The sequence below is a fragment of the Strongylocentrotus purpuratus genome, unplaced genomic scaffold, assembly GCF_000002235.5.
Source record: "Strongylocentrotus purpuratus isolate Spur 01 unplaced genomic scaffold, Spur_5.0 spur5_scaffold_18, whole genome shotgun sequence".
In the NCBI taxonomy this organism is placed as follows: Eukaryota; Metazoa; Echinodermata; class Echinoidea; order Camarodonta; family Strongylocentrotidae; genus Strongylocentrotus; species Strongylocentrotus purpuratus.
In genome coordinates, this window is record NW_022145603.1 from 27,891,603 (window position 1) to 27,907,589 (window position 15,987).

Consider the following 15,987-nt stretch of genomic DNA (forward strand, 5'->3'; position numbering starts at 1 on the left):
GTTAAACTTTTGACGTTGACGCCGCCGTCACCGGAAAAGCGGCGCCTTTGTTTCGCTTTTTGCTAGGCGAGACAACATTTTTGTTAAAAAATCAAAATTTTAACCTTTGGTTAAGTTTTTTATGTTGATGCCACAACATAGTTTAAGTTTGTTGCTAGGCGAGACAACATTTTTGTTAAAAAATTAAAATTTTAACCTTTGGTTAAGTTTTTGATGTTGATGCCACAACATAGTTTAAGTTTGTTGATTAAATTGTTACCATAATATTGTTATTATTGTTATTATTATTATTATTTTTTTTTTGGGGGGGGGGGGGGCAAGACCGCATTTAGAGACAAATGTGCCTTTAGGCAAAATGACGAGTGCCAGAGTGATGCATTCTATTACCCATCTCTTTTTTCCTGCTTCTTTAAAATAATTGTTTACCTTAGATGAAGAAGCTCTTTCAACAATCTCTTTGTAGAAATCATCATGAAAGGAACATGAGTGAATCTTCAGGTCTGCAAGATGAGGCAGGAGACTGAGAAACTTCCCCAGACAACAGGATGCTGATTGGTTATCATGTAATCTCAAATCCCCAATATTTAACATCTTAATCTGTGGAAAGACAAATGAATGCCATATGTAAATCATGTAGCATGAAGTGGGGAGAAGTGGAAACCCATATAATAGTCTGTACTCTCACATTAAAGATAAACCTGAGTTCTGGTTAAAAAAGAAAGAAAACGAATTCTCACAGAATCAGTCGAAACTTACGCTGAATGTTCAAGATTACAAATAAATGTCATTTCCCAAACAATTTTAGTAGAAATGCATACTGGCTAAGTAATGAGTATAGAAAGATAAGGAAATCAAGGTAAGTAACCGCGATACCATTTGTGTAGTCCCATATACATCTTTCTGTGTACAGTGCTTGTTACTTTACCAATACTGGGCCGAATTGAATATGATTTGTATAACTCCAGAACCTTGCACTTCACACCAATACTAACATGCTACATGATCAACTTTTTTCTGACCCATTCCACACATTTTCTTTCTTAATGCAATCGCATGACCAGAACTCAACTTTATATTTAAACATTCATGTAGTTACAGGCGATGTTTCAGGATTCTGAGGTGTGTGTGTGTGTGTGGGGGGGGGTTAGAGAAATCTTATGAGCAATACGCTCACTTACTGTTTTGTTGGTTGGTCTAAATATATTTTCCGTATAAAATGTTTATAACCAGAAAAGATATATACAAATCAGCTATTACAATCAAGTCTGTACACTATTCGTCAGAATATATGATTTTTCTTTCCCTTTTTAAAATTTTATTTGCATGAAATAAATTACAGAGGTCAGCATGAAAGAACACCAATGAAATATGTAATGTCTAGGATTGTCCAAATAAATCTGGTTTGACTCGAAGGCTCTCCTCTCTAGTGGGGATTAATTATAAACATATCACTTATACATCCAAAGATTAAGATTTCGACATTCAAAATGAAATAGTATATCCTCCTCTAAAAAGACATCTAATTATAAAGACAGCACAGAGACGGAGAGGGAAATTGAGAGAATAGCAGGAAATGGGAGAGGAAAGTCAGCAAGGAAAGGAACTGTTATGGTCAAGGAAGAGATGAAAACTGAGAAAGAGAGAGGATGTGGAGGTAAAAATGTAAGATATCTGCTTAGCTGCTTCACTAACCTTTGAATCCACCTCTCTGCCATTCAAGTCTGGAAAACGTTCTATACCTGCAATCTTTACATCATTCTCAACCAAATCCAACTGTTGGACACACGTTCGATGGCAAAGTGCATCTATCATATCTATTGTTAATGGTCCAATACTGCTGTCAAAAGATAATGTCCTTTGTGCCTGTTGAAAAGAAGATATTCTTGTTTATTATTTTTTTAACTTTGAAGGGCATATCATAACATCGCCCGCACAGTGAACACAAAGCAATATTTTGGAAATATTCCCAAATATAATTGAGCATGATTTATATGGTAAATGAAGTAGGGAAAGTTGAATCGGACTTCTATAAAATGCAAATCATATAGTGTATATTAAACTACCAATTAATTCGGTTTCAGGCCAGCCAAATTTCTGCAGGTGTCTGACGATGTATATGCTTTCAAATTTGTACTCGAATCGGACATGAATGATACTTGGTATTTGAAACTTGACGTCCTTCCTAGTATCCTCTTCCATTTGTATTGTATTGTATTGTATTGGTTTATTGAGATAAAAATCATCGGACATGCAGCTCAAAGCTGAAATTGTTCAATTTACAGATTAAAAAGTACATGGCATAACATTGCATTGATAACACATTAAAATATATAGAACACTTAACAAACATTGTGTATATTGAAATACGATTTACAGTTTCATTGATGATATAAAATTGTCATTCGTTTTACATGAGATAGAAAATTGATGATTAACAATTTACAGGTTTATACGTAGGTCGGATAACATTTAGATGTTTATACAGATAAAATACGATAAAAGATAAGATATCAAAGCTAAGTTTCAATATTGGTTAAACAAGGTAATGTTCCTGAATTAAGCGAAATTGGCAAACTGATATTACATCAGAGTATAAAGTGGAGAAACCTTGAATGAATTAAATATAGTAATGATAAAGATGTAATTTTGACATCGACAAAGAGAAATATTAACAAGTAAATAGGCTATTTCACATTGATTAAAATAATTCTCAAGTTCTGTTATTAATTGATATTGCACATAGAAGAAGAGGAATAATTTGGGCTGTACAAGAAATAATACATTTTAATTTTCTTAGTTGCTGATGAAAGAATCTCTTTTTGTACAAGCGTACGTTGTGTAGAAACAAATGTCTAATTATTATATGTTAAGAAAATGTGTGATATTTCTTTAGATAAAATATCGTTTTAAGTACAGAGCCAATTGGGAGAGGAACTCGCAAGAACCTTCATAGCATTGTCAATATGTGTTTGAGTATACAACTCAAAATAACCAATAATTATATTATTCTCTATCAGAATTTGCACAAAAATTCACTGACTTGTTTCTCTCAATTTACCGCTTTTATTAAAACCAACTAAATATCAAGGTGAACTTCCCATTAGGTATCTTATTTTTCACTTTTAAAACTTCTTTAGGACCAACGTAGTGGATATGACAAAAAGACATTTACCTCTTGATGTTGAAGTTTTATTTTCATCCTGCTCTCAGTAGTTATTTGATTAGCCAGGGAGTTCAATTCGTTATCCGTAAAACAGCTGATGATACTATATGAAATATATTTCCATGGAAAATTTATATTTTATCATTTTGAATCACTGAATGTTTAAAGGAACCAAAGAATTGATGCTCTTTGATAACATACATGTATATTATACTTCCTTCCGACAAGGCTATATTATATCAGCTAATGAGATTTCTAAAAGAATTTTTGTGTAGGTTTCAAACAGTTTAGAAAATGTTTGACAAGTCTATACTATCAAAACAAATATGGTATTGAGGGTGAAATAAAAATACCGTGTATTACTAATGTTCTAAATTGCTGCTGTGCAATAATCAACACCTTAAAGGCAATGGTTCAATCATCAAGATTATTAAGTAGTTTATATATGTACGTGTAGTTTATACATGTATTTGTGTTAAGTCCTCTTTTACATTACAATAACTAACCCTTGGAATCATTATGGTGAAAACATATTTAATTGAAATGCTGCTAGGAGCCGAGAACTCTTACCCTTTTTAATCTCGTCATAATTCTGATTGCTGTCAGAACTTGAAAACATTTAATATATGTTCTGTATTTTCTAAACATAATTGTATAGGCCTTTCCATTTTGTTTTAATTTACTCATTTTATTATTTATTGATTTATTTATTCATTATCAATAGTATTAATATTATTATTATCTTTGTTTTTATTATTATTATTATTGTTATAATTTTTTTATATTGGAAATGATCATAATTTATGCAAACATGGCCCTGAACGTACCTTATTGATTTCAAATGCAGGTGGTTCTTTATATTACGTAGTATTGCTTCACTGCGTATGTTGCCCATTACTAGCCCTCGGAAGGTCAGACAGGTGAGTTGTGGGAATGACCTGGAGAAAAGTTGCCCCAGTGAAGCAGGTTCTCCAATGAGAGGAACTAGATTTGTCCCTTTCTTCCCTCGCTGAATAGACAGCGCTGCTAGGGTGGAATGTGCCAACCGTTCAACATCTCCCGGTGAGACAGTGTGAAGAGTGGTAAAAGTCAATTGTGTCAAGCTCGGGAATAGGTCCCCAATAGTCACATTAACGTCACCGTTATTAACCCTCCATAGACCATTTAGGAATTGATGATCTACAACCATCTCTTTTATTGAGGATTTATCTTCCTGTATGCGAAATGACAAAGTAGAATATTATCAATAAGTCTATTTTCAAATAATATCAGACTCTAGTTATGATTTTTATGTAACTTTCACATTGGGAAACAAATTGTTAGTATGGAAACGAATGACAGTTTAGTCAAATTTACCAATGTCAAACAGACAGATGTTCCCATTCTAATGAAAAGAGAATAGGAATTTTAAATACAACTGTTTCTCATGGCCCATTGCAGTTGTACTATCCGTCAAGAACTATAATTGTTTCCATGACCGCTAAAGGAAAAAATACCCGTAAACACTCCCCCCCCCCCTCCCACCCCTAGTTGCCACCCTGCTTTACGGTAATACGTTTTCATTAAATTCTTTATTTAAAAAAAAACGAATTACTTATAAATAGGACCGGACATTTGGGGTAACTTTTTTAACAAATTATATGATTATTTGTTCTTAAATTTGTGTATGTTTTATCTTACAGCTGTTGCTTTGTTTATAATGTAGATGCTTTTATGTGATTTCCTTTTTTCAAAATTGCGAATTGTGAATTTGATTTGAAGAGGGTTTGCGACATTCCAAATCTCATATTATATTATCATTATTATAAATGTTATCATTACTTTTTATTATTATTTATCGACCTGAATGTTAGTTCTCACCGTATGATCATACATACGAGGCATTGATTATCATATGAGAGAATTTCTAAAATTGTAAGTAATTTTGTGTACTTTCAAATGTTCATATTTGAAGATTATTTGTCCGATCATTCCTGTTTCTCTGATCAGTTAGTCTTCTCAAAGGTACTTTTACATTTAATCCAAGGTATCTTTAACACTTTGGTTGCTTTCTTCGCCTCTCTGAACATATGCAATTTTCCACTAAAATATAGGCATCGATTGACCAAAGGTGTGCTTTGTGTATAACATAATGGCATAAATTCGTCTGATAAAAACCAATTGTAATCATTAGTATTCTGTTTAAATATGTATATATTTACCGCCATTGTAGACAAATGTGTACGCATTAACTGATAGAAGTCATCATCCAATGTTGTACGATAAAACTCTAATCTTGATAATGAGTTCGATGCGAATAGGACGTCTGCTAGGTCACGTGATACAGTCGGGCCACATGATCTGTCTCTGAACACCAAAGTTTCCTGAAATAGACATATACACGTTACTATACAATTCTTTTTGCTATAATGATCCTGACGTGTTATACAGGCCTGGGTATATATTATACAGTTATTGACTGGCAGGGGGTGTAATATAACATTATTTGGACCGCTGAAGGGAGTTATATTTCCCAAGTGGTTATATTTTCCTGAAGCGCACAGCGCTGAGGGAAAATATGGTCACGAGGGAAAATATAACTCCCTTCAGGTCCAAAGAATGTTATATACCCCCTGCCAGTCAATAACTGTTATATTAGATAGCCTTTGTTTTTGTTTTTTTTGTTGGGGGGGGGGGGGTCCATATTTTTTTTTGCCCGAAATTTTAATTTTTTTTTTTTTTTTTTTGGGGGGGGGACAATCAAAATTACGTAAAAATAATCTGTCGAGATAGTTCAAGAAAGAAAAGAAAAATAAAAAAAAAATCTGGGGAAAAAAAAACAACAAAAAAACAAAAACAAAAAAAAATCGAAAAACAAAAATTCTTACCCTAAAAAGCATTTTTCGGGAAAGAAAAAAAAAAATTACCCCAAAAAGCATTTTTGGGAAAAAAAAAAACATGTGGAAAAAATAATTTCAAGGGAAAAAAAAAATTAGTGAACCAATATTGAAAAAATAAAATGACCCTCGGTTATGGTGTAATGTGTGTAATTGGTGACATACAGTCCTCAAGAGGGCGACATGCATTGATTAAAAATATATTCATTTCACCAGCCGGTAAAATATAACACCGAAAAGTGACCGGCCAGGAAAATATAACAATTTGGATCCTCGCAATTGATATCACGTGACGAGCTCTGGACCAATCACATCTCGGTATCTGTCTAAGCTATCTAATATATATACATAAAACCATTATTTGAATTATCAGAACTTGTTTTCTAGTTTCAGTATAAATATAATTCTTTCTCAGGCTATATTTATAATTTCCTGACGTTCAACTGGCAGTATGCATAGTAGGTCAATCAGGTTAATGTAATGTTTCTATAATGTTCTGTTTTGTACAATGCATGCGTGTAACAAGGAGGATGATTCTCAATCTGATATCGGTAAACGAAACAATCCTGCAATGCAAACAACATCTGCAGGTAGGACAGAAAAATGCAATTTTTTCCCTACCTAAAGAGGGGGGGGGGGGGAGGGGGGAGGGGGGATCAACTTCACAGGCCCTCATCCTGCCCACGAAAGAGTCCACTTCATTTTATGTCTGCACCCCTCCCCCACCCCCCCCCCCCAAATAAAATCCTAATTACAGGCCTGTTATAACAAACCATTCCATGCTGTTCCATGACGAAGAGGTAACCAGACACTGTGTGAGCAGGCTTGTCTTTATCGAAGGTCAACTTTTTCTCGTCTGCAAATATATGTTGTCCTACTGCTTTCGCTGTATCCTTATCATACGCTTCAAAAGTGATATCTGCTAGAAAATCATTGTTTCTCGTTCTCTGTCGTACATTTGGGAAGTCCTTTTGTTGTATTTTCTTGACAATATCAAGTCCCACCTCCCTTCCAAGGGCAGCAGTGAAATACAAGAGGTAACGGAATTCTTGTGGGTTCTTGCTCATCAGTACCTCACCCATCGACCTACTGTACTCTTCGCGATTCGTGTCATATAGAGAGGCAAGATAAACAGATGCAATATATTCTTGAAATAATTTGTGAGGGAAGAAGACACTAGTGATTACAGACTGTGAAGCAGTTAAGGTTCTTTTCCATCCGGAAACATTTCGATTTTCCTGACTCAGAACTCCGATTCTGCAACATGTCTCCATGGCATCCTTGCACGAGCTGAAGTCCTCCTCATTAAAAACTAATTTCTTGTTCAGTAGTCCTGAGAATGCAATCGATCCTATGCTTTGCAAACAAAGCTTGATACTTTCCATTTCCTTGTCCAGATGTGCTTTACGTAACACTTTGACAACCTTTGACACATAATGGTCTCTTAGATACATGATCATTTGTTCAAATAATTGAGAAAATGTCTTCAGTCTTCGTATTGTTTCTCTTTTCTCTCTGTCACAATGTTCCCATAAGATACATAGCATTGCTACGAAAATTGGGAAGGGTGACATATTCTCCTTGATTACATCATTCACTTCAATAAACCGACTGAGTTCTGATCCCGCCTTTTCATCATTTATGAAGTACCTCTTGATGTATTTTGAGACATTATCAGCACTAAATCCTTCTACTGCAATGAATGCATACAACCTACTCAATCCTTCGTTGGATTTGATCTGTTCCGCCCTCCATGGTCTTGTTGTCACCAGAACAATGCATTCCTTGAATTTCTCCGATCGTAGAATCTGAGAAATATCTGAGCTTGCTGTGGTAGAGAGGTCCCCATCATACTCATCTAGTCCATCAAGTACAATCAGAACCTTTGTAGGTTGAGACAATATGTAATTATCGATCTGTCTAGGGCTTACAGCATTACTATCAGAGAGATAGTTTAACATAATATCACCAATTGTCTGACCCTTTACAACATTGCGCAGGGGTATAACCAGAACCCAACTGAAGTTCTGAAACTCTGGAGATCCAGTGACCCAATCCCATGCGATCTTCGAACAGAAGGTCGTTTTACCTACACCCCCTTCACCTTCAACCAGAAGACGCTTAGGAATTTCCCCATTAATCTGTGTAGTAAGAAGATCAGTGTAATCCAGTGGCATTTTGGTTCTCCTTGTTCCCTTTTCGCTCCTGAGCAGCGTTAAGTTTGTGTAAATTTGCTCGAATTCAAGGATGATATTGAAATCAAGCGGGTTAGGTTTGATTTTGCACATTTGTCCGCGATAGAATGTCTTCAAGTCTTCCCCACACTGGAGAACCTGTGCCTCAGTCATGTTTGGTAGGGAAGTATCCAGTATTGGATCTGTACGGAGATTAAAAACAATTTATGTTAATTCAACGAAATATCTATTCAAATAGATGTTACAAATAAACGACACAGATATTAAATTCATAACGCGTCTAGAGAGGCAAATGACATCTTTGGGTGATAAATATAATATAGGGACAAATCAAATATCTACAGGGTTGCAGCACATCCTGACACACAACTTAGACCCCGTTTACAGTGAGCAAAAGGCCTGGCCTAGCACTGTAAACGCGCAAAAGGCCAAATGCGAGGCCAAACTGGCCGCGCATTTGGCCCTGCTCTGGAGATAGTCTCGGCCGCGGCCTGGCCCGGCCTTTTCTCACTGTGCACTGTAAACGCACGTAGGGCCAAATGCGCGGCCAACTGTTACCCCGGAAGTGAAAGTTCGCCGTGTATAGGAAATTGGAGAAAAGATTCACTGCAAATCGCGCGCGACCGGATCTGCACTGTGACCCCCGGCGCGCCCCCCAAATAATCGTTTGTTTACATGCAGAGCGCCACTCTGACAAAATATTGAAAGGTTACAATTTAGGCCGCGGCCTAGCCCAGCACTGTAAACGCACAAAATTGCGGCGCTGAGTAGGCCTGGCCCGGCCCTGGCCCTTTTCTCACTGTAAACGGGGTCTTATTCGAAAGTGAAATGATATGGGTCAAACGTAAAATTACTATCTGTCTTTGACGGTAATTGTAGATATAATACAAATAGATGATTACATAACTTTAATCAATGCTCTTAATAGTAACGAATACACATAAAAACAAATCACGTTTTATATTTGTCCAGTAATATGTCCAAAGAGCTCGCTATAAAAAGAAAGTCCACCCTAACCTAATTTTATTCCAAATATGAACAGAGAATGAGAGAACAGAATATCTTAATCAATTTTCACATTGAAATATATATTGATCTAAAACCAAATCTACATTGTTCTGGAACTACTTTGAAAAATTAAGTTTAGCTGCAATTATTTATATAATTTGTATAAATAAGACACGATGGTCCCATGTAAGATGTGTAAGGTACACTTACCAGACTGTGATGTTCCAGATGTAAGATATTCACCTTAACAGAAATCAAAGTACATAGATAAAAGAACAGTAAATGTTTTATTAATTAATATTGTAAAAAAATGTCCACATTTTGTATTAAAACATAAAAATATCCATGCCAGGAGGGGGGGGGGGGTCGAGCATAAGTCTGAACATTATGTAAATAATAAGGAAAGCTGGGATATACTTCCGCACTTTTCTCTTCTCTTCAATTGTGTTACATTGCACATATAGTAAAGTAGTTTAAAGCCCCACTGCACTTCTTGCTCCCTCTATATAAAAACAATGCCTTAGTGGTGCCCGTTGGTCCTTTTTTCTATGTTTATTCAAAGCTGAGTTGATGAGATAACAATCTGTCAGGGACGACGCTGGCTCCTAGCCAAACTAGTGCAGAGATGCTTTAAAGTGGATAAGATTTGTACGCCTAATCAATAATTTTCTGGGCACATAATACTTCTCCTATTTAAATTATATTTAATAAATTGTGTTTTTAATGCGAATATAATCTTTCGCGCTTTCGTTTATTTCTTACTGTCCGTTGTATATGTGAATAGTTATCATGTACCTCTGTGATTACGCGTGAAATGACGACATTCAGGTAACAGAAAAGACATTACAAGTACAATGGCAAATTTACCTTCCAATAATTTTGTCTGAAGTGCACCCATATCAGCCTTTTCTAGAATTTCCCCAAGAAGTGCTCTACAATTAGAGCCATCTCTCTGCCTGACTTTCCATCCGCAGAATAATTCGATCAAAGCTCCTGGGAGGTTCAAATGATGTTGGGTCAGTACATTCCGGCTCTGAGCTAAGCTGAAACCAAGACCAATGCACAGGTAATCATAGCAGTTGCCTGGAACTTCTCTAGCGAGCAATATCAGTTCACTCTCCTGCAGTACACTATCTATCGATCTAAAAGAATACAAAACGAAGAGAAAAGTAGATTAAAATCCATGTATTCAAGAAAATAAATACTTTCATTATTTTTACTCATGAAAAGGGGACACAAATTCATTTTAATTTCATTTATTTTCATTTCCAAACATAAAGTAACAAAATATTTCATGTTGACATGTGCAGGACATGGTTGATAATTGGTTTGAACAAATTTACAATAAATAAATGTACAACATGACTCCGATATCCTAAAGAAGTAACAATTACTTTTAAAAATGCCATCATGTACAATAAATCGAATAATTTGATTTCTTTTTTAAAAATAACAAGAAGTAAACGAACAACACAAGAAAAGAAAAGGAAATGTTTTGAAATGCAGAGGGCGACATGGAAGCCTGGTAAAGGCTTGTAGATTGAAAGCACCTGGCCAAAAGAACAAACTTGCTGACACATGGACACCCCATACACAGGCATATATATATATATATATATTGCATAATATGGTTGCGCATGTATGAGTCGAGCGTGTGTATGCGTGGGTTTACATGGTGCATGTCGTCTGTGCTAATTCATTTTAATAGCTTAAATTGTATTACCCATGAAGAGGACCCGGATTGAGCTCCACATCCCCTGCTTTAACAAGCAGTAACTCAGCCAGGTACGGCTGCTGTGATAACATCACATCAACTGTTCCTTTCAAGCCTTCCGTTTTGTGGCATGATGCTCTTGATGATGCATTTGCCATCTCCTGCAAATTAAATGATATTCCAATCAGTCAAATAATCTACATGTATGACAAATAAAGTATACAGGGCATTATGAACGGTGCATGGCCAAATAAAGTAGAGCAATTGTCACGGTGCATATTATGTCATGATTAATATTTACCTTTACAAGATACAAGATACAAGATATTTTATTTGGTCTTTGCGAACAAGTTACATAGAAATTTGGTTTCCACTGGCGTTACGGTAATATTCAAGAAAATACATAATTACAAGAAGTAAATACATCACGTTTATAGAAATAGTTGGAATAAGGAGCAAATACATGCAAAATATAATTAAGCGACAAAAATGGTCGTTGGTACTTCACATCAAGAACATCAAAACTAATCCTTGGTCATTGGTATTTCAAATCATAATAGTTTCAGTATTACTTAATTTCTGACGGCGAAGTTTAACGTTTAACCTGTGAGTTGAATTTATGAACAGAGTCGGGTACAAATGAATATCTGAATCGTGAAGGGCGGGTTCGGGTAGGGTGAAGTCGGATACCAGAACGATTAAATGAATAAAATAAATGAAGTGGATGGGTATTGTCTTTCATGATTGCACAGACCTTATAAATAATAAGCCCAGTACAATGAGACTCGACAGAAGCTAATTCTCCCCCAATTATGCGCAGTGATATTTTATGTGGCATTTCCAATTTCGTCCTGTCTTGTTTTGAGAGATTGCCAAATGAACCTATAATATTGAAAAGCAGGACACTCTTTATTATTGAATTGTAGAACAGGGTCAGGATTGTTGCATCTACATGGAGACTTTTCTACGCAGAAAAAAAACAACCTCTTGTTATACAGTAGGTTTGCGGGTGCACCGTGTGTGTGTGAGAGAGAGATAGGTTTGAGGGGTCCTGAAAGGACTCTGACTCGGTAATCTTTCTTGGAGGAGTGTAGTCCTGAAAAGGACTGTTTGTTATCTTTCTTAGCATATAGCTCTAAGGAGAACTATAGCGCTTGGAGAGGATGAGTGGCTCGACGTTTCGAACAGGTTGACTATCCGTCGTCAGGTTGACTCCTGACTCCTGACGACGGATAGTCAACCTGTTCGAAACGTCGAGCCACTCATCCTCTCCAAGAAAGATAATAAACTCTCTCTCTCTCTCACACATGGTGCACCCGCAAACCTACTATATATCTACATCACCATGCAAGCCGACACTTACAAGCAGCATCTAACCTCTTGTTAGCTTTCTTATACACCGATTGTGTGTCATCCCTCCATGATAATTTGTCATTAAAGACAGTTCCAAGATATTTATTTATTTACATACATATATATCTGCACATTGATTGTTTTTCTCCAATGACAGTTCAATCAATATAAAGAAGAATATTTGTATAAAAAAAAAGAACGAACAGGAAGCCTGCTTACCTTTCCAACAAAAGTTCCATGTTGTACGGCATCACTGTCTAAGCTAGATGTAGGTGATTCAAGTCCAACACCAGTAAGTGAATTATTGAAGTAGAAATGTCCTGGTCTAGGTGGCTCATTGGTGTAGGAATCTCTTCGTGTTATTATCTCCTGGATGTAGGAGTCTCCTGGTGCAATCGACAAATTGGTATAAACATCTCTTGGTGTCAATAACTTCCGGATGTCAGAATCTCTAGGTGTAAGTAAGTCCTGGGTGTAGGAGTCCCCTGGTGTAAGTGACTCATTGGTGTAGGAATCTCTTGGTGCTAATAATTCCTGGATGTAGGAATCTTCTGGTGCAAGTAGCTCATTAGCATGGGAATCTGTTGGTGTCAGTAACTTATTAGTGTGGAAATCTCTTGGTGTGAATAACTCCTGAATGTAGGAGTCTCCCAGCGTAAGTGACGTATTGGTGTAGGAAACCCCTGTAGTAATTGACTCACAAGTGTAGGAATCTCTTGAAGTAAACATTTCCTGGATGTGAGAATTTACTGATAATAACTCCCGGATGTAAGAATCTCTAGATGTTAGTGACTCCTGGATGTAGGAATCTCTAGATGTAAGTAACTCCTGGATGTAGGAATCTCTAGGTGTTAGTAACTCTTTGACGTCAGAATCAGATAGCATATCATCTTTACAAGCATCAGCTGACATATGTAGCTCTCGGAAGCACGAGTCAGAATGTATAATCAACTCCCTGATGTTTGAATAGTTTGGTGTAAGCTTGGTAAGATCTTCAACATGAGAGTCACATGCTGTATGTTGGCCATCTCTACAACAATTTGTTAGAGAGAGCAGATGTCTAATGTTTGAATCAGTTGGTGTCAGCAATTGTTTAATACTTGTATCAGAAGGGGTGAGTATCTCATTGATATGAGAATCACTTGCCGTTAATAATTCCTGTATGCACTGATCACATGAAGTTAGTAAATCTTTGATATCGGATGAGTTTCCTGACGACCTAATGTCCAAAGTTTTATGGGGACATCCCTTGGGATAAGGGCCATCTAGTCTGCCTTTGTCATCTTCGGACTCCTCTCCAGAATCACCCATTTTCGCTTCAAGTCTCTCGCAAAGAACCTTCAGTCTATGAATCCTTTGCAATCTTTCTCTCCTCGGTGTCAGCAATTGTTTCATACATGTTTCAGAAGGGGTGAGTATCTCCTTGACATGAGAATCACTTGCTGTTAATAAATCTTGTATACACTGATCACATGAATTTAGTAAATCCTTGATATCTGATGAGTTTCCTGACGACCGAATGTTCGAAGTTTTATGAGGACATCCCTTGGGATCAGGGTCATCTTGTCTGATTTTGTCATCTTCGGACTCCTCTCCAGAATCACCAATTTTCGCTTCAAGTCTCTCGCAAAGAACCTTCAGTCTTCGAATCCTTTCTTTCAGCAATCTTTCTCTCCTCTCCTTAACCTCATACTCCCTAATCCAATGAACAAATGTTCCGATTCGGACCCTCCATTCACTTAGTGATACAGGCATATTGGCGAATCAATTGACTCAGTCACAGGAACAAGCCACGATCTGGAAGAATAATGGAAGGGGGGGGGGGCTATATTAATTAATTAAACATAGCATTGGTAAAGTCCGCTCTTATACATTAACACATTTATGGAAAATTGTCAGCTGAAAAGCGTAACTATATAAAAAAAAACAAGAAAAAGAGAATAGTCACTCTGAATAGCCCACGTTGTTTTGTTGTTTAAAACTACCTGGTACTTTTTGTTTCTCATAAGCAATGGCTGGAAAATAAAATTATAGTAGTAGAAGTAGTATGAGAAGAAGTTATAGTAGTAGTAATAGTAGGTGTAACTAGTTAGTAGTTGCACTAGTAGTGGTTAATTTTTCCGTGCTGGCATTGCTGCCTGGATGGTGGATATTGAAGGCTGCCCCAAGACCCCTGGAGGAAATATATTATGTTGAGCCAATATCCATATCAACATTTTTGGTACAAGATCATATCTGCATTTCATGATTTATCAGAATAAAGGCATTTTGGAGAGATATCCTTCATTCAAAAGGATCCATTTCTACCATTTTTTTAACAGTTTGCAAGATTCGCGCGAGCATATATTTTAAAGCTTGCTGTGCTTGTATTGCTGTTTGCATGGTGTTTACTTAAGGCTGCCTCAAAGCCTCCTTGGGGGCATATACCCCATTTGAACAACTTTAGATATCCGTTTCCTGCAGATGATTCCTACAAACATTGGATATAATCCAGCCATGGGCTTTCAAGAAGAAGTAGAAAATGTAATCCAGAGGACATTTTTGTTAGGAGTGCTATTCCAAAACCCCCTACCCATGGAAGAGTCAGTAACACTTCAGAACCATTTCATATCTCTCTTCCTGAGGAATGTTTCCTATATCAACATAAATTTTAAAGATTTTTGTGTGAATAAAAATGTCTAATTATCGCCATATAGGGGAAGTATGGGGGATGCTGCCCCAAGCCTTCTTTCGGGGCATATCCCCGATTTGAACAAATTTAGATCTCCCGTGCCTGAGGATGATTCATACCAAGTTTAATTTAAAATCCAGCCATGCCTTCTTTTAGAAGAAATTGAAATTGTGAAAAGTTTAAGGACGCCTGACAGAAAGCGATCACAATACCATTTGGTCGTCTATTTATGATAATAGGGACTTGTGGATTTGCACGACGACATAGTGGACCCGTGACGTCCTTATAAGGCTCCAGTTTCAAGTGGGACGTGTTCATCGTCATAGTGGCAGATCTAGGGGGGCCGTTAATTTTACCTTTTTTGGAGATAGGCCCCCTCCCCTGGCGTTCAAGGGGGGGGGGGGGGGGAGTGTGATTTTTCAAATTTTCGAGGGCCCGCCAAAAAAAAATATGCTCATTCCCCCCCTCCCTCCCCCACTGAGCGAATTATTGACCGGCTGTTTCGCACCTAAATATTTTCTCACGAATTGGGCCCCCTCCCCTGCCGCCGGCTGGATCCGCCGATGCTGACAGTGCCTTAAAAAGGACATCACAGTGCCTTATAAAGATGTCACGTCATCATCTTAACATATATACTGTCATCAAGTTTGATTCGTTATTGAGATATCGCGATAACGAGTGTTATACCTGTAATTTCAGAGATTGACCCCTGTGACCCTGGAACTATCCCACAATCAAATCAAATCGTCTTCCTATGGTCCACTCCAAAAATATATTGCCTTTAAAGGGATCCGGTAACTTTGTCTTAGATCCTTAAGAAATAATCCTTGATTTAGCTCATGCTGCAATGATAATTATAAACCTTTAGGTAAGTCAGGAACTCCATGACTTTTACAAGCCGATCGCCTGTCTGATTATCAAGATATTAATGATTGGAATTACAAATTTTGAAAACCGTTCGCCAAACGGTTTTCATAACACTGCAGTCTATTTAGGAAAACGAGTAT

General features: G+C 36.9%; 1 protein-coding gene across 1 annotated transcript; it reads right to left on the reverse strand.

Moving 5' to 3' along the window:
* Positions 1 to 5,148: 5,148 nt before the first annotated feature.
* LOC105446556 (baculoviral IAP repeat-containing protein 1f-like) lies at positions 5,149 to 9,482 on the reverse strand. The gene is made up of 3 exons (XM_030988897.1): positions 9,453 to 9,482; positions 6,813 to 8,416; positions 5,149 to 5,526 (listed from the first exon to the last, which is right to left on the reverse strand). Exons 2-3 carry the CDS (start codon positions 8,385 to 8,387, stop codon positions 5,149 to 5,151), a joined length of 1,953 nt encoding a protein of 650 aa, XP_030844757.1. The 5' UTR covers positions 8,388 to 8,416; positions 9,453 to 9,482.
* Between the last annotated feature and the right edge of the window lie 6,505 nt (positions 9,483 to 15,987).